The 22,471-nt window shown below is 39.4% G+C and overlaps 1 protein-coding gene across 4 annotated transcripts in view; it reads left to right on the forward strand.

The window, feature by feature from the left end:
- Positions 1-22,471, forward strand: part of TRIO (trio Rho guanine nucleotide exchange factor) — a 269,887-nt gene that overhangs the window by 212,124 nt on the left and 35,292 nt on the right. For all 4 annotated transcript variants that reach the window (XM_042461739.1, XM_042461740.1, XM_042461737.1 and 1 more), the window contains exons 35-38: positions 13,954-14,246; positions 15,388-15,558; positions 21,137-21,232; positions 22,049-22,197. In XM_042461739.1, the coding sequence (XP_042317673.1) occupies positions 13,954-14,246; positions 15,388-15,558; positions 21,137-21,232; positions 22,049-22,197 (709 nt within the window). The remainder of the gene's footprint in view (positions 1-13,953; positions 14,247-15,387; positions 15,559-21,136; positions 21,233-22,048; positions 22,198-22,471) is intronic.

The raw sequence follows: 22,471 nt of genomic DNA on the forward strand, positions 1-22,471 counted from the left end.
AATAAAGGCACATGCTGTGTGCATGAAATAAGGGAGATGAGAGGAAGATGCATTAATCCAGGGTGTTCTGGGTTGCTTTTTTTGTCTTTACAAAACTTGAAATCTTCTCCAGAAAGTATATGTGGGGATATATGAAAATGAGATATGCCAATCAAATACAGTCTCAAACTAAAAATATAGGGATAGATGGATAGATAGATATATTCATTTAAAATATTAGTGCCAACTTAATTTTTTTTACAGCACACTATCACAAGAATCACGAAACAAATGGCACCAGATTTTCCATCTTTACCAGACTATTCATGACTCTCAGTATTATGAGATGTCTTGACTGGTTCCAAAAAGAGTTTATTTTCAGGGAATGAATAGACAATGTTTAATTTGCCTAAACTTAAACTGAGTTACTTCAAATAGATAACTGATTTTGTTTATTGATAAAACCTCATTAAATGAATGTAGACTATTAAGATTTGTAGAGTGTGTGTGTGTCTGTGTCTGTGTCTGTGAAAGATGTGGATATACTTGAATGTTGTCTAGTAAACAGAAGTTGGAAGGATTTGCATTAAAAGCTTTGAATTAACTTCTTGAATCCATTGTCATTGAGTTTGACTAAAATGTCTTTAGGTCATTTTATGTTTCCTAGGAACAGGCTCCAGATACCCTTAGGATGTGTGACATACCAACTTTAACATGTATATTTTGTTCCTAAGTATGTTTCTATAAATGTATGTTTTACAGGATGTGGAGTTTGTATGCCAACATCCCCAGGAATGAATTAGCAATTAATAAGACACTGTGGGACAGATATCTAATGAATGTCCCAGATGAAGAACCTAGCATATACTTTTCCTTTTATTCTTAGATATAGTGCAAGTGTTCTGCTTATATTTGGTGAAAATTGTGTGGCTATTACAGTACTGGTCATAGTGAATTGCAGCTCCTGAAATAGAGTAGTCTTTCCCGAGGAACGTCTTACCTCTTTCTAGCTGCACTACTTAGCAGAAATGTTTCTCAGATGTTACAGACTGCTGTGCCACTGGGATAGGTACTGTACTAAACCAGGTAGATGAGCACATTTAATTGCCTTCTATATTTGCTAACCTAGGCTTGTAGCATGCACATACTGGTCATGATCAAGAGCACATGTATGCACCTTGTTTTTTGATAGAGGTTTGAATCATACTGGATTTTTGAGGAGGCTAAGGTGGGAAATGCAAGTTTAGAAAACAAATTATAACAAATTATAAGAGAGAACTTCTTTAATGCACCAATCATTATCTTAAATCTTTTTCTTTTGACCAATGAACCAATGTGCTACAGATGAAATTACAATAGTGACAGTGCAAAGACACCTTTTATGCACTGATATTTACTTCATTCTTTAATCCTTGTTACTTGGACTGGGTTTCAAAACCTCCAAATTTTAGTAATAATTATTGCAGATATATTTAATTACTGCAAATATTGGTGGAAACAAATAAAAACCCACTCTGTGGTTTACCTATTTATACCTCAAGTTATGGTTAGCAAATATTTCATAATTCCAGTAGTAAACTAGGGCTGCTGAGCCACCTGATAGGAAGCTTCTGTGTTTTTCCTTGTCTCTTTTTGGTCTGTGAAGAACTTCTGGAAGATGCTCTGGTGGCAAGTCAACAGGAATATTTATGAGATTATTAACTAAAAACTGATTGAATACTTTTTCACATATTACATGTGTATTGAAATTAGGAAGATATGACCTCCATGTGATCCATGGAACTTCCATTTAAAACCAACAGAACCTTTCAATTTGACTTTCCCCCAGACATCTGTAGTGACTAAATCACGCTTTGCAATGTTGAAATGTGTGGAATAGCTGGGGAACAAGCATGTTTTTTCACTAAAATTCTTCGTAGAGTACTAAAATTGAAGCCAGTTTTAAAATCTAGATTAAAAATCTTTATGGTTTGATTATTATGCTGTAGTGATGTTAAAATAAAAGGGCAAGCAAGCCATTGCTGTTTCTGGAGAAAGGAAAGAAGGGTGGGGAGGGAAATATAGAAAAGAGAAACTTTTGCCCCAGATGTAAGCAGCTACAAGTAAATGCATGAAATATTGGTGGAAGGTAGCCAAATATATCATTTCAGAGTGCTAATCATCCGCAAAAGACTTAACTTCATAGTTAGGGGGGAAATACTTTACCTCTAAGGATCACTGGAGTACAGAATTGCTGGTTTGCTTGTGTAACTTCCTCATGTTATAACTATGTTGAGTATTTTACAATAATAAGAAGTGTATCCCTCAGTGCCATCATAGGAATTCTTTTTACCTCCTTAACGATTCAAATGAATCCATTTATTTGATGAACTATAAAGACAAGGAATAATATATATGAAAATCCAACCATATTTTGAGGGCACCACGTTGGTGAAATTACAAGAGAAGATTTCAAATTTCCCTATACAGTATTTAGTAATTTAATCCTACTTGAGTGTATATTCATAGAGGTTGATGCAAGTAAGCTATAGCCACCTCATTCTAGATATGACGATACACATATGAAGGTTGCACACATTCTGAAGCACTGAAGTACCTATCCATGTGACTGTTAATAACCTCCAACATTTTACAGATGAAAGCTTTGACTGTGGATAAGCAACATCAGAATGTAGTCAAGATGGTAAAAGTTATTGATGAGGAAAAACACACAAACTGGGAGAAGCTGTGGAGGTTTTCCTTTGTCTGGGTCTACTGGGAAGGGCAAGATTCTGTCTTTCCCCTCACTGAGTTAACTGAGTGCAAACTAGTTTTATACTTTGGACTCTCTTTGTAGTAATTAAACTAAGCTGAGGACAAAGGAGGAAAGTGGGAGGGAGAGAATGAAACTGAAATGCTTTAAAAGGAGCTGGAAAAGTGGGACCACAGAACATTAATCTGGACTATCCTTGCCAGATTTGGAGTGCATGCTATTATTTCAAGGAGCTGCACCTCTAATTCAGTGTATCTGGTCCCTATAGTCAAAATGCATTCCAGTATCCTACTGTGAGAGCCAGCATGGCGTAGTGGTTTGGGTGTTGGACTGATACTGAGGACCAGTTCTTGAATCACCACTCAACCATGGAAACCCACTGGGTAATCTTGGGCATGTAGCACTCAGCCTCAGAGGAAGGCAAAGGCAAACCCCCTCTGAACAAATCCTGCCAACAAAATCCCATGATAGGGTCACCTTGCTTTCAACCTTAGGGGGGAGAATATACTTGAAGGCACACAACAACAAATCCTCCTCTAGTCCCCAACATAGTCTGAGACATGGTTATGTCTTTTCAAGGATCATTAAGTCATTACATTTATGTGCTGTCTTTCCTCTCCACTATTGCCTCATAGAAACCCTGAAAGCAAACTATCAGCTCAAATTCAACAGCTCATCCGGAACTTGAACTTGGCTCTCCCAAGTCCCAGGACACCACTCAGCCATTACATTACATTGATTTGGGATTGTGTGTGTCATTTCACCATGGTGGAAGAGCTGGTAGCTGCTGAACAGAGGGAGCTGGTAGCTCTGATGATCACAGAGAGAGAGAGAAAGATATAGATTTGACTCATGTCCAGCTCCCATGGTAGTAATATGCTCTGTATTTTATTGGAACAGTTGATTCTGGTTGTGCTTTGGGACACCTTATGCACTAAAATGAACTTTTTTCTCTCACTCCCTACTTAACATTCATATCCATTCTGACAATTGTGCACGTATGTAATATATCCTTTCTCTTCATTCTTGTGGATCGTATTACCATGGAATGATTGCTGGGAAAGGGCGCTCAGGAAAAGAGGGTGAATGCTGGAATGCAGCAAACTAACCCATGTAGCTGACAGAGTGGTGTAACTCTTGGATGTGAGCCAATTCTGAAAGAAGCATGTAGCCCTGGCCTTTGTGGCACAGATGGAAGTTGTTAAATGTGTTGCTTTAGACCCACACCAGAGTCGGCCAGAACAATGGGCTGCAAAACCTCTCCTGGAACAGAGCACATCTGGGTGCTGTAGAGAGGCATGTCTGGTGGTTAATACAGTGCAGGCCCCATTTTCTTTCCTACCTCTCAGTGGGGACCTTTTGAGCACTTTTGTGCCTGGTTCATAAATAGGAAGCTACTGTTGAAATCTCATTTTGGGAGCCCTAAGTTTTAAAGTAAAATCCCTATTTTTATGCGTCTACATTAGAAAGAGTGTCCAAATAAATAACTGAAAGGACATGTGGCTTTCAGTATACAGAAGAATGTTCTGTTACAGTTGAAATTGTCTGATAATGTTTAAATTATTTTCAGAGTTTTAAAAGGTACGTGGGCCCACCCTGATAAACATTTGCAGTCTGAGTTACAATCAGAGCTTGTAAACATTAGTTTTTGGACCACAGTTAACAGAATCCCCAACCAGCACAGCCAATGGTCATGCTTACTGGGAGATTAAAACAAGTTCTGGTTAGAATATGATGACAGACCCTCATTGTCATCTTCTCACCCATTCATTTTAAATATCATTTCTTTCCAGCATACTTCAGGGCTAATTCATGCAAGCATGCCTATATAGCATCATGTCATTGATAAGAAATGGTAGCTCAAATATGAATAAGCTGTTACTAATCAGACAGCATCATTAAATTGAGGAAATCTGAAGTTCACATTCTTTCACCTCAGTGCTTTTGTATGGAGTCAATTAACACATTTGCTCCAGATCATCAGTGATGGCTACATACACTTAGCCCTCCTTATCCATGACTTTTTTTATCCTTGGATTCAAACATCCACAGCTTGAAAATATTCCAAAAAAAGTCTAAATTCCAAATAGCAAGCCTTGATTTTCCATTTTATATAAGGGACACCATTTTATTATGCCATTGTATTTAATGGGACTTGAGTATCCACAGATTTTGTTATCCATGGGGCAGGGCATCCTGGAACCAAACCCCAGCAGATAACAAGGACCCACTGTATATGCAAAACAGTTTTTAAAAAACCCTTTTTAAAAGGGGGCCCAAGTTACTTGTGGGAGCACCTCTCCCTACACAATCTGCCCCGCGCTCTCAGAACAACCGGGAAGTATTTACTAGAATACCATAAGATCAAGTTAATGACAACTTCCCATAGAGCATTCACCGCTATGGCCCCTAAATTGTGGAATAGCCTACCGGAGGAGATCCGTCTTATTACCACCTTAGATGCCTTTAAGAAGGCACTTAAGACAGAAATTCTAGTTCTCCCCACTGAGCTAACACCAACTTGAGATATGGGGTGACCCACACTGGGGGAAGTGCATAGGAGAAGAAAACCTCTCTCCCACATAAATGTTTCCCAATCCTAGTCTGCCTGGCTGCTAACAACCTTGTATTTCATAGGCCCAACTTTTGACCTTGGAGTCATTAGGACAATACTCTATTAGCTCTACCTAAAAGACCCAGGTCTTTGTGCGTTAGTTCTTCAGCCTGAGAAGGAGGTCCACCATCGCTTTCATGCCAGGCATTTGATATGGAGAAGAGGACCTTAGAAGATAAGCTTTTTTCCCTCCATGATCGAACATTCAAGCTGGATGAGTATTGAGAAAGCTAACATTCTTGAAAGTTCTCCCCCCAAAAAGAGTCACCCCATCAAGTATTTGAATGTAGTCATTAGCCTACCTCATTCTTTCAGCTGTATATTGGCCATTGCCTTGAAACCACTTCCTCCAGATTAATCCCAGTGACTTCATCATGACTATTGCAGAATAAGTGTGTTTGTGGGTTTGTTGCCCCTTAATATTCCCCACTGGTTTAGAAGTGGATCTTTTGTTCTTTTGTGTGTTTCAGGAGGAGAATGCAGAAGCACAAAATGTTGATAAGAGATCCTGGTAGAGCCCCAAGGAATAGATTACTAATGCTTCCAAATGAAGCATACTAACTTACCAGTACATGATTTCTATTTTAATTCTTTAAAGTACTGTGCATTTTATGTGCTGTATATAAATGAATGTATAGATAAGGTAATGGTGTATATTACATGATAGAGAAAGAGCTAAAGTTACCATTAAATGTACTGGGTATTTCTTTGATTCACAACTTACTTACTTACTTACTTACTTGTTTTGCTGTAGCTTTCTTCTGGCATGGGAGCAGGTTCAAATAATCTTGAAAAAAATCAGGGAAAATATTGTTTTATAAAAGTTGAAAAATGAACAACAATTCTGTTAAAAACACTCATGGTTAAAAACAGTTAAAAACACTTTAAAGCATAATTTAAAAGATAAGATACAGCACACCACTTTCAAACACCCTTCTGTTATATTATTTAAGAATCAGAGACTTATCTAAATAAAAAAGTCTTTGTCTATTGGTAGAGAGAGAGCATAGCAGGGGCCAACTACACTCCAGTGGAAGAGAGTTCCATAGTCTGATCATAAAACTGTGTTGTCTAGACTAGGGAGTGAAAGAACAGCAACATTAGCAATAAAAACAATGATACTTCTGTTAGTTGGCATTCATGTTTTACATACTGAAAATAATTGAATGTATAATCTTTTAAAAGGTATCACTTGAAGCAGCCTAAAATGTTAGATAATTTTGGGTTTAAAGCAAAATAGCAATGCCCTTTTTATTTATGTTTGTCCTTATTGGGGGAGGGTGTTGATATTATTTCGATAAAGGCTGTACCCATACACGCTGCAGCAACAACTTCATTTGACATGTTTAGGAAAATGCTGTTAGCCAGGGGGGTAAGAAATAATTCAGTTAAAAAAAAACTACAGTGGGTTGCATCTTCTTTCTTACTCTGCCCTCAACACCACAGTTGATCAGAAAACATCATGACCTGAAATTGCAAAATGCAGGAATACCAAAAATAACATATGCTTAAAATGGCACTCTTGGCACAGTCATGCTAAACAGGTCCTGTAGTAAAAAGATATTTTGCCAGAAGAAAACCTTCAGTCATATCTGTACAAATCCCAAAGCTCTGTTTCCAGTCTGGAACAAGGACTACCTTGGCTATATTAACAATAACATATAAAGTGATGCCTGATCTGGTAATGTGGGGACCCTTTGTTCTTCGATACTCGCAACATGAGTGATTCTTTCTTCCCTTCTTTTTTTTTTTTTTTCTCCTGTACTTTGGCAAGCATTCTGTTTTGGGGAAAGAGTTGAAGTTCCATTTCCTCTTAAGAATGGGATTATTACACTGAGAAGGTTAGGAGCTCATAAAAGTACATCTGGGATATTGAGGGGGGAGAGATGTGGCAGTTGCTTTGCAACATGTTAACGTGTACTTTGTTAATTCTTTCTCTCTCCATAGCTCAGTTCTTTTGTACTCTTGCCTGCCTTTAATACTGGTGAGAATAGGGTAGAGAGGCAATACATGCAAATGCCTTCTAGTTCCTGCAATATGACTAGTCAAAAGCCAGAAACACAGGTCTCTTTTCTGTTTAGGTTTAGATCACTATATAAAAGCAGGCTCCTAAATAACAAATAGCTGGTAACTACAGTGATAAGAGGGAGCTGCTGGAAAGGAAAGGAGACATTTCCACCAGCAGAATTCCTCAACCAGATTCCAGCCAAAATATCCAACAGGGAGCTTTTCATTTGTTTGTTTGTTTCCCCTTGAATCAGAAAGCAAATATCTCTCTTAGATCGTTGGCTGTCAGACTTGTTCACATGTATTACACAGAGAGAGATACATACATATATGCATATATAGGCACAGTATAGAATGGAGACATTTTATGTGTTCGCCTAAAATATGTTAGACTTGTATCTCTTAGCTGTACTAGGTGATCAAACAGATTTGGCCATGGCAAAGTGGAGGTCACCTTGATTGTGTATGAAATAGTCCTCCTTTGTTTTCTCTCTTCATTGATTAGCTCCAGCTGTCATTCATGCCCCAGGGGAGAGGGTGCCACAGTGCCCCTAAGTACAGTAATGCAGCCATTTCATGATGTCAGATGGCTTGATCTGTTGGGTGTAATGCATGTCTCCAGGGACTACTCAGCTCAGCAACCCCATATAGTATATATGTAGCATCTGGCTTTTAGAAAGTATTACATGGTATACTTGAGCACTTCACCATTTGCTTGTGTACTCGCTCGCTCCATGTGTGGTGTGTGTTTGCTTGTCTATGATAGGTCAAAACTGAGGGGCTTTAAAGGCCACAGGTATATTCCTACCCCTTGCGCTTCTGTTGAACATACGTTTTGCATTGCTGGAGAATCAGAGACAAGGTCTAGTTCACAATATTTTTTGTGTCTGTTAATACACGTGAAAAGCCCATAAAAAGGACATGAAGATGATTAACTGCCATCTGATTGAGCTCTATACTGTATCTGGTAATCAGAAGAGTAATACATGGTGACCAAGGCCCCATACAGACAGGCCAAAATAAAGCTGCTTCTGGTCACTTTGGAGGTATGCTGTTTAACTGATGCACGTATCCTAAGAGTCCGGAATCCATGCTAAAGCCATGCTCCAGTCCTAAAGACTGGAGCGCAGCTTTGGTGCAGCTTCTGGCCTCTTGGGACGCATGCATCATTTAAACAGCATACCTCCAAAGTGACTCGAAGCAGCTTTATTTTGGCCTGTCTGTATGGGGCCCAAGACTAGTAGCCAGTGACACATTTATAGTTTTCAACAGTCTTTTGCTTATGCATATTATATTTCTCCACCAGTGCTTTCTCATGTGTTATTTGGGAATTACCATGGTCCGTGGCTAGTCTTAAGAATCGTATCTGTCTGTGTGCATGCTTGGATAGATTTAGTTTTCAAAGAACTCTCCTATGATACGTGAATCTAACAGCAGTTACCATTAAATATGGAGCTTGGAATGAGATAAACTTTACAAGCCTTGATATGCCCCAACAGGATCTGTGCCTATTAAATGTAGATGTGCTACTTGGAATTGCCATAGAACTCATTTATTTATCAGCTTTTTCAAATCCCATTTCCAAGAAGCATGGGGCAGTATAATTGTATACGTACACTACCCACACATTTAGTGAGGTATAATGGAGTGTACTACAGCAAGAAAAAGAGATGGAGCCAGTAAGCACAAAGTAGGCATTTGAACCTGGCTCAGTTTGCTTTTTTAGGTAGGGGATGTGTATGGTCCTCTAGGTGTTGTTGGACTGCAACCTCCATTATCATTCACCATTAGCTGCTGGTCAGGGCTGTTGAGAGCTACAATGCAGCTTTATTTGGAGAGCCACATGTTCTCTACTTCTGCACTACATTGCATTATCTCAGCTCTGTTTAGCTGATATCAAGCCAAGTCTTACAGTGTGATTTTCAAGATATCAGACACTGTCTGAAGAAGAGAAACTATAGTCATGGGCTAGATAACTGAACACTGCTTGAGTTCAAGTTAAACCTGCAGTTAATTTAATATTATTTCAACTGGACAGAAAAGGCTTTTTCTTATGAGTTGGAAAATGGCTTGTTTCCCATGTCAACAAAAAAGGAAATGACTTCAGGTTGGTTTCTGTCCAACATGTTTGTGCCTAAGTGCTTTATACAGTTCAGCTGTAAGAGACTTCTAAGGGGACCACTTCCTACATCAGTTTCAATTTTATATGGGAAATTTGTATGTAGACTGGGGCAGGCAAAATGTTGACTACATGCATGATTAAAAAAAAATCATGCCACTGAATGTTTCAGACATAAACCACTGCCTTCCCACGAAATCACCACTGCCTTCCCACGAAGTCACCAATCCATTATGTCCTTTGCTATCGAAGCCATTATCCTTTGCCCTCTGAGCACTTGACTTCTCTTCCCTTCCCTCAACCCAAGGTGTATCCTTTCTATCTCTGGTTATACTGACTATATGTGAAACCGCATGGTGTAATGAGAGCTTGCATGATGTAGTGGCTTAAGTGTTGGACTAGGACTCCAGGAGATCAGGGCTTGAATCCCCACTCAGCCATGGAAACCCACCGGGTGGCCTTTGGTAAGTCACACTCTCATCCTTAGAGGAAGGCAACAACAAACATCTTCCCATTAAATTTTGCTAGGAAAACAACAACAAATGACAACAAGAAATTTGCAACAGAACATGCAATAGCTGCTTGTTACATGTGAAGATCTACATTGTATATCTTGAGGTGTGACAAGTAGCCATTTCTTATTTTATTGCATATGTGGGCAGTACAATAGCATCTAACATTTATTTTATCAGTTTAGATTTTTTTAAGGCACTTCTCATATGTTCTGTGCAACTTTTGCTATAGCCATGTAAAATTTGCTAGCAGTTTATTCTCATATTGAAGATAGAATGCTGGCCTGGGTTGAGAGTTAATGGTTTGTCTGTTCTCACTTGGTGAGAACTTGGTGAGCTCCTTCTCCACACAAGACTGGAACTTGGCTGACTCCCTTATTTGTACTCTTAGCTGCTACATGATGTTTCTGTCAAATGTATAGACCCAGGAAGGCCTGGATAATTACAGATCCCTGTGTAGACATGGTATGAATTAGGCAACAAATGTGACTATACCATGGCCTCCATATGCTTTTCTTGAATTGACATGAAGTTTATGGAGGAAATGGTTCTGTGGGAAGTTTTCCCCAGTGGTGTTTTTGTAAAACCTCCCCACCACCACCACCACCTGTGTTAAACCATTATTAAACCACTGTTGGTTTTGAAGCCTTAGCCATGGTGTGTCACCAAAATTTAGGGGTAAAGTTTAACAGGTGTGTTTCAATGTGTGACCATTGGCTGTCCACGTCTACAGATGAGGTATAGTAATCCAGTCCTTTGCCAGGTGAGCGGGACATGATCTTGGGTAACCTCTCCTGAATTGTAGCCTTTCCTGACAGTGTATACTGTGGCCAGTAGAGTTTCTTGCCAGCTGCGTGCAACCTGATCTTATGGTCTCCCTTTGTATCACTGGCTGTATCACATTACAATATGGTAAAAAACATGCAATGTTCTTCTAAATCATCTGTGGAACATATTGTATATGAGTTACCCATTGTTTGCATCACACCAAGGAGATTAGCTCAGCAGTTGATCAGAAAACATCATTCAGCACAACCCTGAAACATAGATTGTGTTTTGATGCAAATACTTAGAAGAACATCTCCACCCCAAGTATACTTCATAGCTCTTTGTCTAAGCTGTGTTTTCTCTTCATTACACTATACCAGTGAGATAACAAAGGAAGGGCAAATGACATAAGTCCAGGAAGTTTGAATACCAGCTTTTTTTTGTCTTTTGAATAGCAGGTTGCCACTCCCATTTTTAGTATTAAATTTATTTCCAATAGCAGATAGTTATGCTGCAACAGCATGAATGACAACCCTAACCTATATGAATTACATTTTTCCCTTGGTTAATAGAAAGTGTGCCTATGTGTGGTGTGTTTGTCTAGGGGAACATTTAGTTGTGGGAAAATTATTAAATCTGATTAATTTGCTGATATATTTCCATGGGAACAAATAGGTTTTCTTTGTAGTCTCTGGCATTACCTTAAAAATTAAAGTTGTCTGGACTGGAAATGAACAAGACAATCTGAACTAGGTACCTTTCATTCTTCAGGAGACAGAGCATGATTAATTTTAAAACAAACCCCTATTTACAGATGGTCAAAACTAGATTTTTTTTAGTTTTAGGTTGAGTGGGTTAATGGTGTCAGTTGCTTGGCTAGAAATATTTTGTCATCATTGTGGTCACAGCTTGTCTATCATACTTTTTTCATATTTAAAAAAAAAATTCTGTGGACTTTATATGAACTTCGACCTCCATTAGCAAAGGCACATATGGAGCTATACTTCAGGCTTAAGAAGAGAGCAGTAAATTATCCCTTGGAGGGTTTATGGATAGTCTAAACAAAAGTGAACCCTTGAGTAATCTGATAAAAGGGTAAGAGAGTCCCAAAGGCTCATCTGGTGTCTGTATTTATGACTGTTTTTATGAACTTGGACAATATCTTTGGCTAAGCTTGGATGGATATAAGTTCCATTTGAAGACTTAGAGGGAAGAAGATGCTTATCATCTTCTGAATGGGAAGTAAGAGAATAGCTGCGCATCTTCATGAAAATTCATAGGACTTTAAAATAGATCCAGTACAGCAATAACTATGTAATCAGTTTGCTTATCAAGCTTTATATAAATGCTGGAGATCGTATTTTCAGAATGCAATGCATTGTCATGATCCTTTCTCACCCTTCCCCACCTCCAAAAGAGGATTGTATTTAACAGTGATGCTGAGGGTATTACTTTGGGCATATAATTAAGTTTTGTAAAATATTAATTCATCGGCTTCTGAGGGGGAGAGAAGGCTGGCCCAGTACCATCAGGGACTGGCCTGAAGAAGGAGGCTCCTCCCTCCCTAACTGTCATCTTTCGGCCTCTGAGGGGGAGAGAAGGCTGGCCCAGTATCATCAGGGGCTAGCCTGAAGAAGGAGGCTCCTCCCTCCCTAACTGTCATCTTTCGGCCTCTGAGGGGGAGAGAAGGCTGGCCCAGTTCCATCAGGGGCTAGCCTGAAGAAGAAGAGCCCTCCCTCCGGTCCATCTGCCTTGGTCCAGGCCTCAGAGGGAGAGAAGAATGCTGGACCTGATTCCCTCCCCCCCTCACCATTCCCTTTTCCTTTTGTGTCGTGTCTTTTAGATTGTAAGCCTGTGGGCAGGGAACTGTCTGTTATCCCCTCTATTGTAAACCGCTCGGATTCCCAGTGATTGGGCGGTATATAAATAAAACCTATTATTATTATTATTATTATTATTATTATTATTATTATCTTTTAAGAAAACCATTGAATTTCTTGCTGTTATGCATGTAAAGATTACAGTTGGAAGATGACAGATTACAGTGCCTGTTGCAGTCTCAGAAGACAGTGGGGAGGATGATTGAGATTTCTAGTGGATTAGGGAGAGATTCACTGCCCTTTATAGCATTATATCCTTCTCTGTCACTCATAAGGCATAAATAAATTTTACAAAATAATTTTTAAAGCAAAAAATAAATTATGTAGGAGAAATTAGGCCATTATGCTGTGATTACCTAAATTATACAGGGAAAAGAATTTGGAGAACAGCTTTCATAGAATCATAGACTAATAGAGTTGGCAGAGACCACAAGGGCCATCCAGTCCAACCCCCTGCCATGCAGGAAATCTCAATCAAAGCATCCCCAACAGATGGCCATCCAGCTTCTGGCCATGACTATGTGCCATATGTCAAAAGTTGGCTAAAACCCTCCTCTCTCATGTGGTGGTTCTATGTCCAGGAAACAAGGGTGGTGTTAATGGAGGGAATGGCTCAGTCATTTGAGTCGCCTTTGCGAATCTAAAGTGGCACAAGACTGAGAATCATTGGCATTATATCAATGAATATAAGACCTCATTCCCTTACTATTGTATTGTATTGTTCAGTTGTTAGTCGGCATGATATTGTGTGCATTAATGATGTGCCACTTGCAGTGTGATGTACAAATAACACGAGAAGATGTGTCATACATCTTCTGGTGTGTAGTAGTAGATGAATTATGAAGCGGACTAAGTGTTTTTGAATTATATACAACTTGCGGTCGAGATGGGGTGGGCACAGAAATTACTTTACTAATCAAAATCAGCCTCTTATCAATTCACATATGGTTACTAGGCGAGCATGGATGAGATTCATTCCCCAGTATCTTCACCCATATAAATTAAAATGATAGTGTACAGAATTCAAACATCAGATCTGCTTGGGACTCATTAGTGTCAGCATAGGTACTTTTCCTAGGACCCACAAGGTTGCTGGTTGATACATTAGCAGGTAACAATATATGGTGGTATAGTGGCCACAGTCTGAATTAATAGCTGAGTACTTACATCGGGACGTTCATGGGCAGTGTCGACAAATTCAGTCTCAGTGTCACTGTTGCCCATGTTTTCGCTCTAGATGTCTTTCAGTTGCTGATAAGTGGGGGATTTTTCCTTCATTTTTTCCCCTTCTACCTAAAATGTTCCTCTATTTGTCTTTTCAGATTCACTTTCAGTTTCCAGCAATGATGCCAGCCCTCCTGCCTCAGTAACATCACTCCAGCCCCATATGATTGGGGCACAGAGTTCCCCGGGCCCAAAGCGTCCCGGCAACACCCTGAGGAAATGGCTCACTAGCCCAGTGAGGCGACTTAGCAGTGGAAAAGCAGATGGCCATGTGAAGAAACTGGCCCATAAACATAAGAAGAGTCGAGAAGTCCGGAAGAATGCTGACACTGGCTCTCAGAAGGACTCTGATGACAGTGCTGCTACACCACAAGATGAAACCATAGAAGAGGTATGTGTGTTCACGAGTAGTAATCTTTTATGCTGATGTTGATGGTGGCCCAGTTATTAAATTGGAATGCTAGCTATGTACAGGCAATTGAGATAGAATGTTACAGCTCCTTATCTGATTATTATTTTTTTCTTCAGAGAAGACTCAGCTTGCACCCCGTAGGGTGAGGGATTGCCAGTCAATTTGACCAATGGAAAGGGATTGTGGGAGCTGTATAAAGCATGCAGGGGCACCACTGTGTTTGAGTCACTTTTTCTATAAGCAAAGACATTTTTTTGTTTTCAGTTGCTGCCAAAACCTTTAGCAAGCAATTTGTTTGCTAAATCTTCTACAGCACTATTCCATAAACAACCACATCTGGCTCTTTTCATTCCTCAAAATGTGTTGTTCCATTTCTGTTTACTCTGTTTCATGGTAAATAGAGAGAATAATGTGGAACAACTTAACTGTTGGGGAACATTTGCACTTTGTCATTGCTACCCTCATCAATAATATTTGATACAGTATTTTATTCTGAGGTCCTGCAGAACTGAGACAGAAGGTCAGTAAAAATAACTGTTAACTAACTTCAGCCAACAAAGATTCAAGGAGGGGTAGTAACAGCAGGAAAAGATCTAGGATTAAAGTTTACCACATATGTTTTAGAGTTATTACTCTTATTATTAATGGTTTTGACATGGAGACATAAGCTTTGACTTACCATATTGACACTGCACATAACAGTACCATAGTTCAGCTAAATAATCTTGGCCATATTGATAACAAGTGTATGATTAAACTCGAATCCTACCAGATATGGTCAGTCATCAGGGATTGACCAGTAAACCACAGGGGCACTATATTGGGGACTTCATCTCTCTTTGTTGTTTTGATCAGCAATTAATGTGTTTCTTCCATGACCGAAGTAGAAGTCTTGCTTCATTCACCAAGGAGCTAAAATGAGCTGAATTTGCCACATAATAAATACTAGGAGAGTAGAAGGCTCTACAGAAAGCTCTCAGGCCTGAGCATTTTAACGTGTGAATAGTATACTACTATATAGGCCTGTCGTAAGTGTTGCTGAGGTAGTCTCTATGAGACACTTTCAACACCAGGTAGAGCACTGTATAAATCATAAGTATTATTATCATTATATTTGCAGAGAGGGCGAAATGAAGGCTTGAGCAGTGGTACGCTCTCCAAGTCATCCTCATCAGGCATGCAGAGCTGTGGAGAGGAAGAAGGTGAAGAAGGTGCTGATGCTGTGCCACTTCCACCTCCAATGGCAATTCAGCAGCACAGTCTACTCCAGCCAGACTCACAGGATGACAAGGTAAATGCAGTGAAAAAGAAGACTTCTACCCATGGCAGCATATTGTGTATCTAGTGTTCAAAGCCAGCAATGTCAGATCCCAGAACATGACAGAGAAATATGGGCATATCCAAATGAATATTCTTGGAACAGAATGGCGGTTTTGCATAATTTTTCATTTTGCTATCATTTATTCTCTTTTTACCAGGGCTTGAAAAGGTGCACAGCCATACCAGGATAACAAAGCCCTACCTCCAAATAGTAGAAATGTTAGCCCTCTCTGGCCTCTAAGTTATAAGCCAACTTTATCCATGCCTTTTGTCAGGATATCTTCTCATCCCTCAGTGATAACATTGTAAAGCTGACATCTGTACTCAGTGCACATATTATACTCTTGGTACACATCCATAATGCATGCATCTTCAAAAGAAATTCATATGTCACTGTAATACATATCTATTTTTCACATGTGTGTCGTGTGTTCTTAGCTCCTTGGGCTCCTTAGGCAGTTTCAATGTAACAGGTATTAAAAATATAACAGATAGAAGACAGCAGCAAAAATACAATAAAAAACAAGAATATCAATCAACAATAAAACAGTAAGCCAGAGCCATAGAATCCTAATAATTGTTAAAGAGGAAAATCTTCTGAAGGATATGAAAAGATGACCAGTTGTGTCTTTCTGGAATTCAGAAATATCATCATACATATCTGTTCTCTCTCATGTTTCTGTCTTAAATCTCTGTGACATGCTAAAGTCATTTCTGTCTTCTTTTTTTAAAAAAAGTCTATTCACCAATTCTTCATTTATCTCAAATTAGATGACTTCACATGTGCAGAGTTTCTTCTTTGAGGAGATGTGACTAGACTATTCATATGTTGAGTTTTATATATCATATATATTCGACTGTAAGTCAACCTTATGTTTAAGTTGAGGGCAGGTTTGGGGACCAAAATTAAGGATTTTGTCATGACCCGTGGATAAGTCATGGGCAAAACTTGGAGGCTCCTTCATTGTGTGTATGTGTGAACACAGCAAAGGGGACTCTAATTGAGGCTTTTTGCTTCAGCATTTCAACTTTGGTTTCAACCTTGACTCCCCAAACAGGGGCAGGAGAAGAACTCTGTTTGTTTAACAGCAGTCAATCACCTAAGACTCTTTCTGCTTGACTCAAGAGGAAAAAGGAACTCTCTCCCAACCACATGGGGAAATCTGGAAGAGCTGCTATCACATTACCATACTGACTCATAAATAAGTCAACCTGGGATTTTGAGGTCAATTTTTGGACATACATTTTTAGGCTTATAGCTAGGTATATACGATATATTGAAATAAATACAGGTAAAAGCATATACAAAGACATAGGTAAAGACATGCACCTTATTTTTAAAATGCAGTTAAACTATGATTAAAATTAACCATGTAAGCAAATAAATAAAAAAGTTGGTAAAACAGGATACTATTAAATGCCCTTTATTTCTTGAAATTCTGTTGGAATAGGGGGGAAATCACTTGCCAATTAGAGGACATCAAGGAAGGTAAGCCTAATTTACCTTGGGAGAGAGTTGCAAAGCCTGGAAACAGCCATGAAGAAAGCCGTCTCCATGCTCCCATAGAGAAGTGATGGGACTAAGAGAAAGGTCCTCCTTGAAGCTCTTCAGGTTTGAGCAGACTCATATAGGAAGATGCCATCTTTCAGATAGCCAAGTCTCAAGCTATTTAGGGCATACATAGCACTTAGAATTCTATTTGGAAACAGATTAGTTAATCAGATTCTAGTTTTCTAAAAATTAGAGGATTTAATTCTCTCCCCGCCCCGTCTCTGCCATTTCTACCTATTTGTCTATCTTCTGTCTCTCAATCTCGCCATCACAAGGCCTCATACTCCTGTATTCCTTTAGCTCTGCGACAAATATTTATTTGCAAATAAAAGAAATTCTCACTTCAAAAAAAAGATCTTGCTTCTAATAGTATGCATTTACTGTTCTGCCTAACATATTTAGTGGTGTGGGACTTGGGGGCAAATTTTTAATGTGAGCCTCTGACTACGTAGTACATTTCTTGGCAACAAGCCATCTTTCTCAGTGAAGCAGATGTTTTCAGCAGCTTTGGTTTCTTTCCTCAGCACTCTTGTGGTTCTCTCCTGAGGATCTTAATCATTGTTAAGGTAACCACATCCTGGATAGCAGTGGGGATTTCCTGCTTCTCTGTGAAATTGATTCCCACAGTGGATAGAACAGCAGTAGAACCTGCCGTGAAATATTCCAACAGATGAACAAAAATCTTCTCCCTGCCCCCCACCCCACCTTTTGAGGCACTGCTTAGAATTTTTCCTGTCTTTATTTTAATTTGCTTATTTTGCAAATAAAACATTTTGGGCTAGCTCCAGATATGTTACAGGAGCTCCAGTGCACAGACAGAGGGCTATCTACTCCAGAGCTTTCCTTTTCTTTTCAATGAGTTGGAGAATGTTCTGTGCATACTGTCCTGCAAGACTCTTGGTGTACAGCATACCTACAAATTTTCAACAGGTTTGTGATCATCCTGGTTTTGGTTGAGATATTAACTTAGATTCATACCAAAGGTTAAGCACCTGAAATCCTTTACCAGCCTTTGGGAAGATGTTACTTCTCTCTGTTATCTCTGTGCACAGGAAGTTTTGGAACAAGTGTGAACTTGATGCACTTCCTTCTTCTTTCCTTTCTGTGTATTATTTTGTGCAGGAATGGGGAATATGTGGCCCACCAGGTCTTGCTCAGCATCTGCTCATATTGTCTCTCACCTTTGCTATGCTGGCTAGGAATGGGGGAAGTTGCAGTCCAAGAACATCTGGACAGTCTCATTTCTAGTTGTTATAATACCTTTGTTTCAAAAACGGCTGTTATGATCTAGGAGCTCATTCTACACGCAGTTAAAGAAATATTTGTGAGCCAAAGGTCTGCTCCCAGTCCAGCAATGCTCAGAGGTGCAATGAGGGAAGCAGTATCTGAAAAAACCTTCAGTCCTTGTATTGTGAATTTATGACAGACAGTCTTCTGTAGCAAAAGGTTGTCCAGCCATACTGATCTTCTCGTGAAGTGCATAGCAGCAAATCAGCAGTTGATTATGTTTTCAAAAAGTAAAATCTTCATTATCATGAGCCAGTGATGGGGCCTGTGAACTGCCTGTGTGCTTAGAACAATCTCCAAATCTTCTGCAATTTTCCAGTCAAATTAATAGTCAAATTCATGTAAGAAAGATTTCTTGAAGATTTTATTTTAAAAATGCTGCCATTGCCTATGGCTTAAGCACACTAAGAACTGGCCCCCAGTCTCAGGCTGCTCATTTCATGGACTACATGTGTGTGTGTGTGTGTGTGTGTGTGTGTGTGTGTGTGTGTGTGTCCTACTTGCAGGATACTGTTACATAGACTTTTTAAAAAGATATTTTCCAGGTGATAATAATTTTTCCACTTTATGATGTTGCACTGGTGTTCCTGTGGGAATCACTCCTTTTTTTGCTGTACAGCAGTGGTGGAGAAAGAACAGCTCATATCCTCACGGCCATTTTTGAAGCTCCCAGGACATTGCAGCACCCAAAAAATATTTTTGCAGCTACACTTGCCTCCTAGTTCTTTCCCAGGAAATATGTGGCAGTTTTGGCATACCCACACCCAGGCTGTTTTAGGCACAGGGAAATCTAAAGCCTCTCTTGGGCCTAAAGCAGCCCTGAAGGGCTAAAATGTAATGACGTTACTCTCATACCCCTACCCTCCCGACCACCAAAAACAATGTTGTAACATTTTTCTTTTTAAAAATCTAGGGGTCTGGCAGAGGTACTTGACTCTCCAAGATCCACTGAGGAGGGTAGTGAAGCCTCCCAACTCTGGAGAGTTGCTTACTCCTGCTATACGGCATAGCTGCTACTTTTCTTTTAAAACAAGATTTCCTCAGTGCATATTGGAAGTCAAAATCTCTGAGAGAGTTATAGTGCTGCTGTATAGGCAAGCTTTTGTAAACAGCACTGGCTTATCTAGTTAAAAGGTTTTTATAGGAAAGGGAGGGACCTTGATTCTGCCTGACTTTACCACTCCTCATAGACCTATTCAGTTGGCATCCCTGTCCCTCGCTGTGAGCTTTAATAGATCATGTTAATTTGTGTGTCACTAAATAACCACTTGATTGTCACAATTGGAACACACTTGCACAGTCTCCGTAATTCTTCTATTTGGTAGCATCATTGCATACTTCATAAGTTGTGTTTAAACTGTAGCTTCTGAGTTTTCTGCCTTTTTCATTAAAACTGCTAAGACAGGTATTATATTACTGCATAACTAATTGTGTTCTTTTTTTCTTTGTTTCTCTTTTTTAAAAAACCTCCTTCTTTAGCATTATGTTGATTTATGTTCTGTTTCTGCTTTGGCTCAGTTTCCCTACCTCTCCATTTAGATTTTCTTGTGTGTTCTTCGCGCTTCCCCCATTCCCAGTGTTCCGTCCCAATGAAGCCAATTACAGCACACTAAAATCTGCATATTATCATTTAAATTATGGGGGAGCAATCTTCTGCTTCCCATATATAAGGTTGAACAGAGTTCCACATTCTGAAACATCATACCTTGTTGGTTTAATATGTCCGTCCAGTGGTGAAAAACAACTTAGCCTGTGTTTTGCATGATGTATATCTGTGCTGTCCTTGTAATATGAAGTGAGGTTCATATTATTGTGCCTTGTTTAGCTTCCAGTTATTTGACAATATATGTAATCTGCAAACAGACTTGTCTGTTTGCTAATTACGGAAAGCCAAATTCAGTGGCCGCACCCCCTCCCAAAATCCTTTGCTGTGAACTCCTTTTATCCTCAGTTGCAGCCATAAATTGGCCTCTTGTAGCTTTTGAAGCCAGAGATCTGCTAGACTCTGCACTTACCTATGGGGAAAATGGATGGCACAAGGAATGGTGAGCAAAACAACCCTGCTCCCTTTTAGAGTTATCAATTGGCTGTTAGTTTAGTAGTATTAGCCTGTCCCCTGGTTTACTTTTTGTGGTTCTTTTCCTTGTTGCATCATAATTGTTTGTGGACTTGGGAGGGGTGGAGAAAAGATCCTTAGATAATTCTGTGCATCAGGTATGGACATTGTGTGGTTATTTTTGTGGGCTAAATAGCAGTAGCAAGATGAAGGCGGGCCAAGAATATTTTCCAGTCACCCAATTGCTTATGGAGATGATGTTCCAGTATTACCACAAGCTGTGTCTTCCTTATCCAAGACACTTGGGACTAGACATGATCTGCGTTTTAGATTTTTTTCAGATTTTGGAATACCTGTATTTGCAAATACCTGAAGTTTTGGATTTTTGGAGTATTTCAGGTTTTGGAATTTCAGATAAGGGATACTCAACCTCTAACGTATGAAACAGAGGCAACCAGCTTGACATGTTTCAGTACGAGAATTTATTTAACATTTTTTATTGTGCTCCTATTAGATGAAAGGATGTTTGACTAGAACTGGAAGGAAGGGTGTTTCATTCATGAGATACTTGCAAACAAAATTTTGTCTCATGTGTATAAACTCAACTTGATGTTATGGATGTCTCTCCCTACCCTCTTTCATCCCATTGTGCAGACATCTTCTCGGTTGTTGGTGCGTCCTACTAGCTCAGAAACTCCCAGCGCAGCAGAACTTGTCAGTGCAATAGAAGAACTTGTGAAGAGCAAAATGGTGAGCGAGGAGGGGAGCTTGTTTTACTTTATTGCTTGTTTCCCTTAGAAAGTTCCAAGCACTATCCACATTATCCTGTTCAAGCATATCGACTAGAAGAACAGGATTGCTATTCTGGTCCAGACCAAAAAAATTAGTCTAATCCTGGATTGTTTTTCCAATCCATGGCCAGCTGGGAAATTTGAAAATATAATGGAAGGGAAACAGGTCTTCTTGGTTACCGAGTATTTGATATTCAGTTGCCTGATCAAGTGAGACCAATATGTACTCTCTCTCTCTTTCTCGTGTCATCTAAGCTACTAACCATCACCACTTGCAATCAAATAGGATAGTTATGTGCCATATGAAAAAAAACCTCTTCTGTCTAGATTTCATCTTTGATGACAGCCATCTCCCTTGACAGGATCTCAGTAGTGCAGCTCCAGCCTCTGCCTGGAACCTTAGAATTAGGCACAATTAATCTTTGCCTCAGTGACCCAGAGGAGCATGATAGGTGCAATAAGAGAGGCACAGAAACACCTCTGATCTGGATAAATTTCTGCACACAATATGAGACAACCTACAGCAGGACAATTTTCACAGTGGCATACTAGCTGGGAAGAGGAGAATTGTGGTATCCACAAAATGGATGAAATCGTGACGATTCAGAAAGTTTGAGAGCTATAAATGGCCAGTGTGTTCTTAAAATAGACAAAATGTTAATATGTCTTTTAATGGTTGTTAAATGGATTACTCTAGAGATGTTATCCTGATCCTTTTAACCTTGTAAAAAGCATTTTAACAGGAGTAAACCGTGCTTATCCCATTTACTCACAGGCTCTGGAGGATCGTCCAAGTTCACTGATGGTAGACCAGGGTGATAGCAGTAGCCCATCATTCAATCCTTCAGACAACTCACTTCTCTCCTCCTCCTCACCTATTGATGAGATGGAAGAACGAAAGTCCAGCTCTTTAAAAAGACGACAGTAAGACTGGCCTGCTAATTTCTGCTTCCTCTCATTTGCTTAAGAAATGCATCTGTCATTTATTTTTTGTGTTGTTGTAAAATCTATATTCTAATATAAATTTGTTTACTCTTTTGGGGGAGCATGTTAAGACATAATTACTTTCACTTTTCAAGAATTGTTCCAGGAAACCCATTAAATTTCACCTATGAGACACTTTAACCTTTGGTCTTATGAAGTCATTGAGTAGAAAAGGGTCTTGTGGGTGGTCTAGTCTGACCTCCTGCTCAATGTA

This window comes from Sceloporus undulatus, chromosome 4 (genome assembly GCF_019175285.1).
Source record: "Sceloporus undulatus isolate JIND9_A2432 ecotype Alabama chromosome 4, SceUnd_v1.1, whole genome shotgun sequence".
In the NCBI taxonomy this organism is placed as follows: Eukaryota; Metazoa; Chordata; class Lepidosauria; order Squamata; family Phrynosomatidae; genus Sceloporus; species Sceloporus undulatus.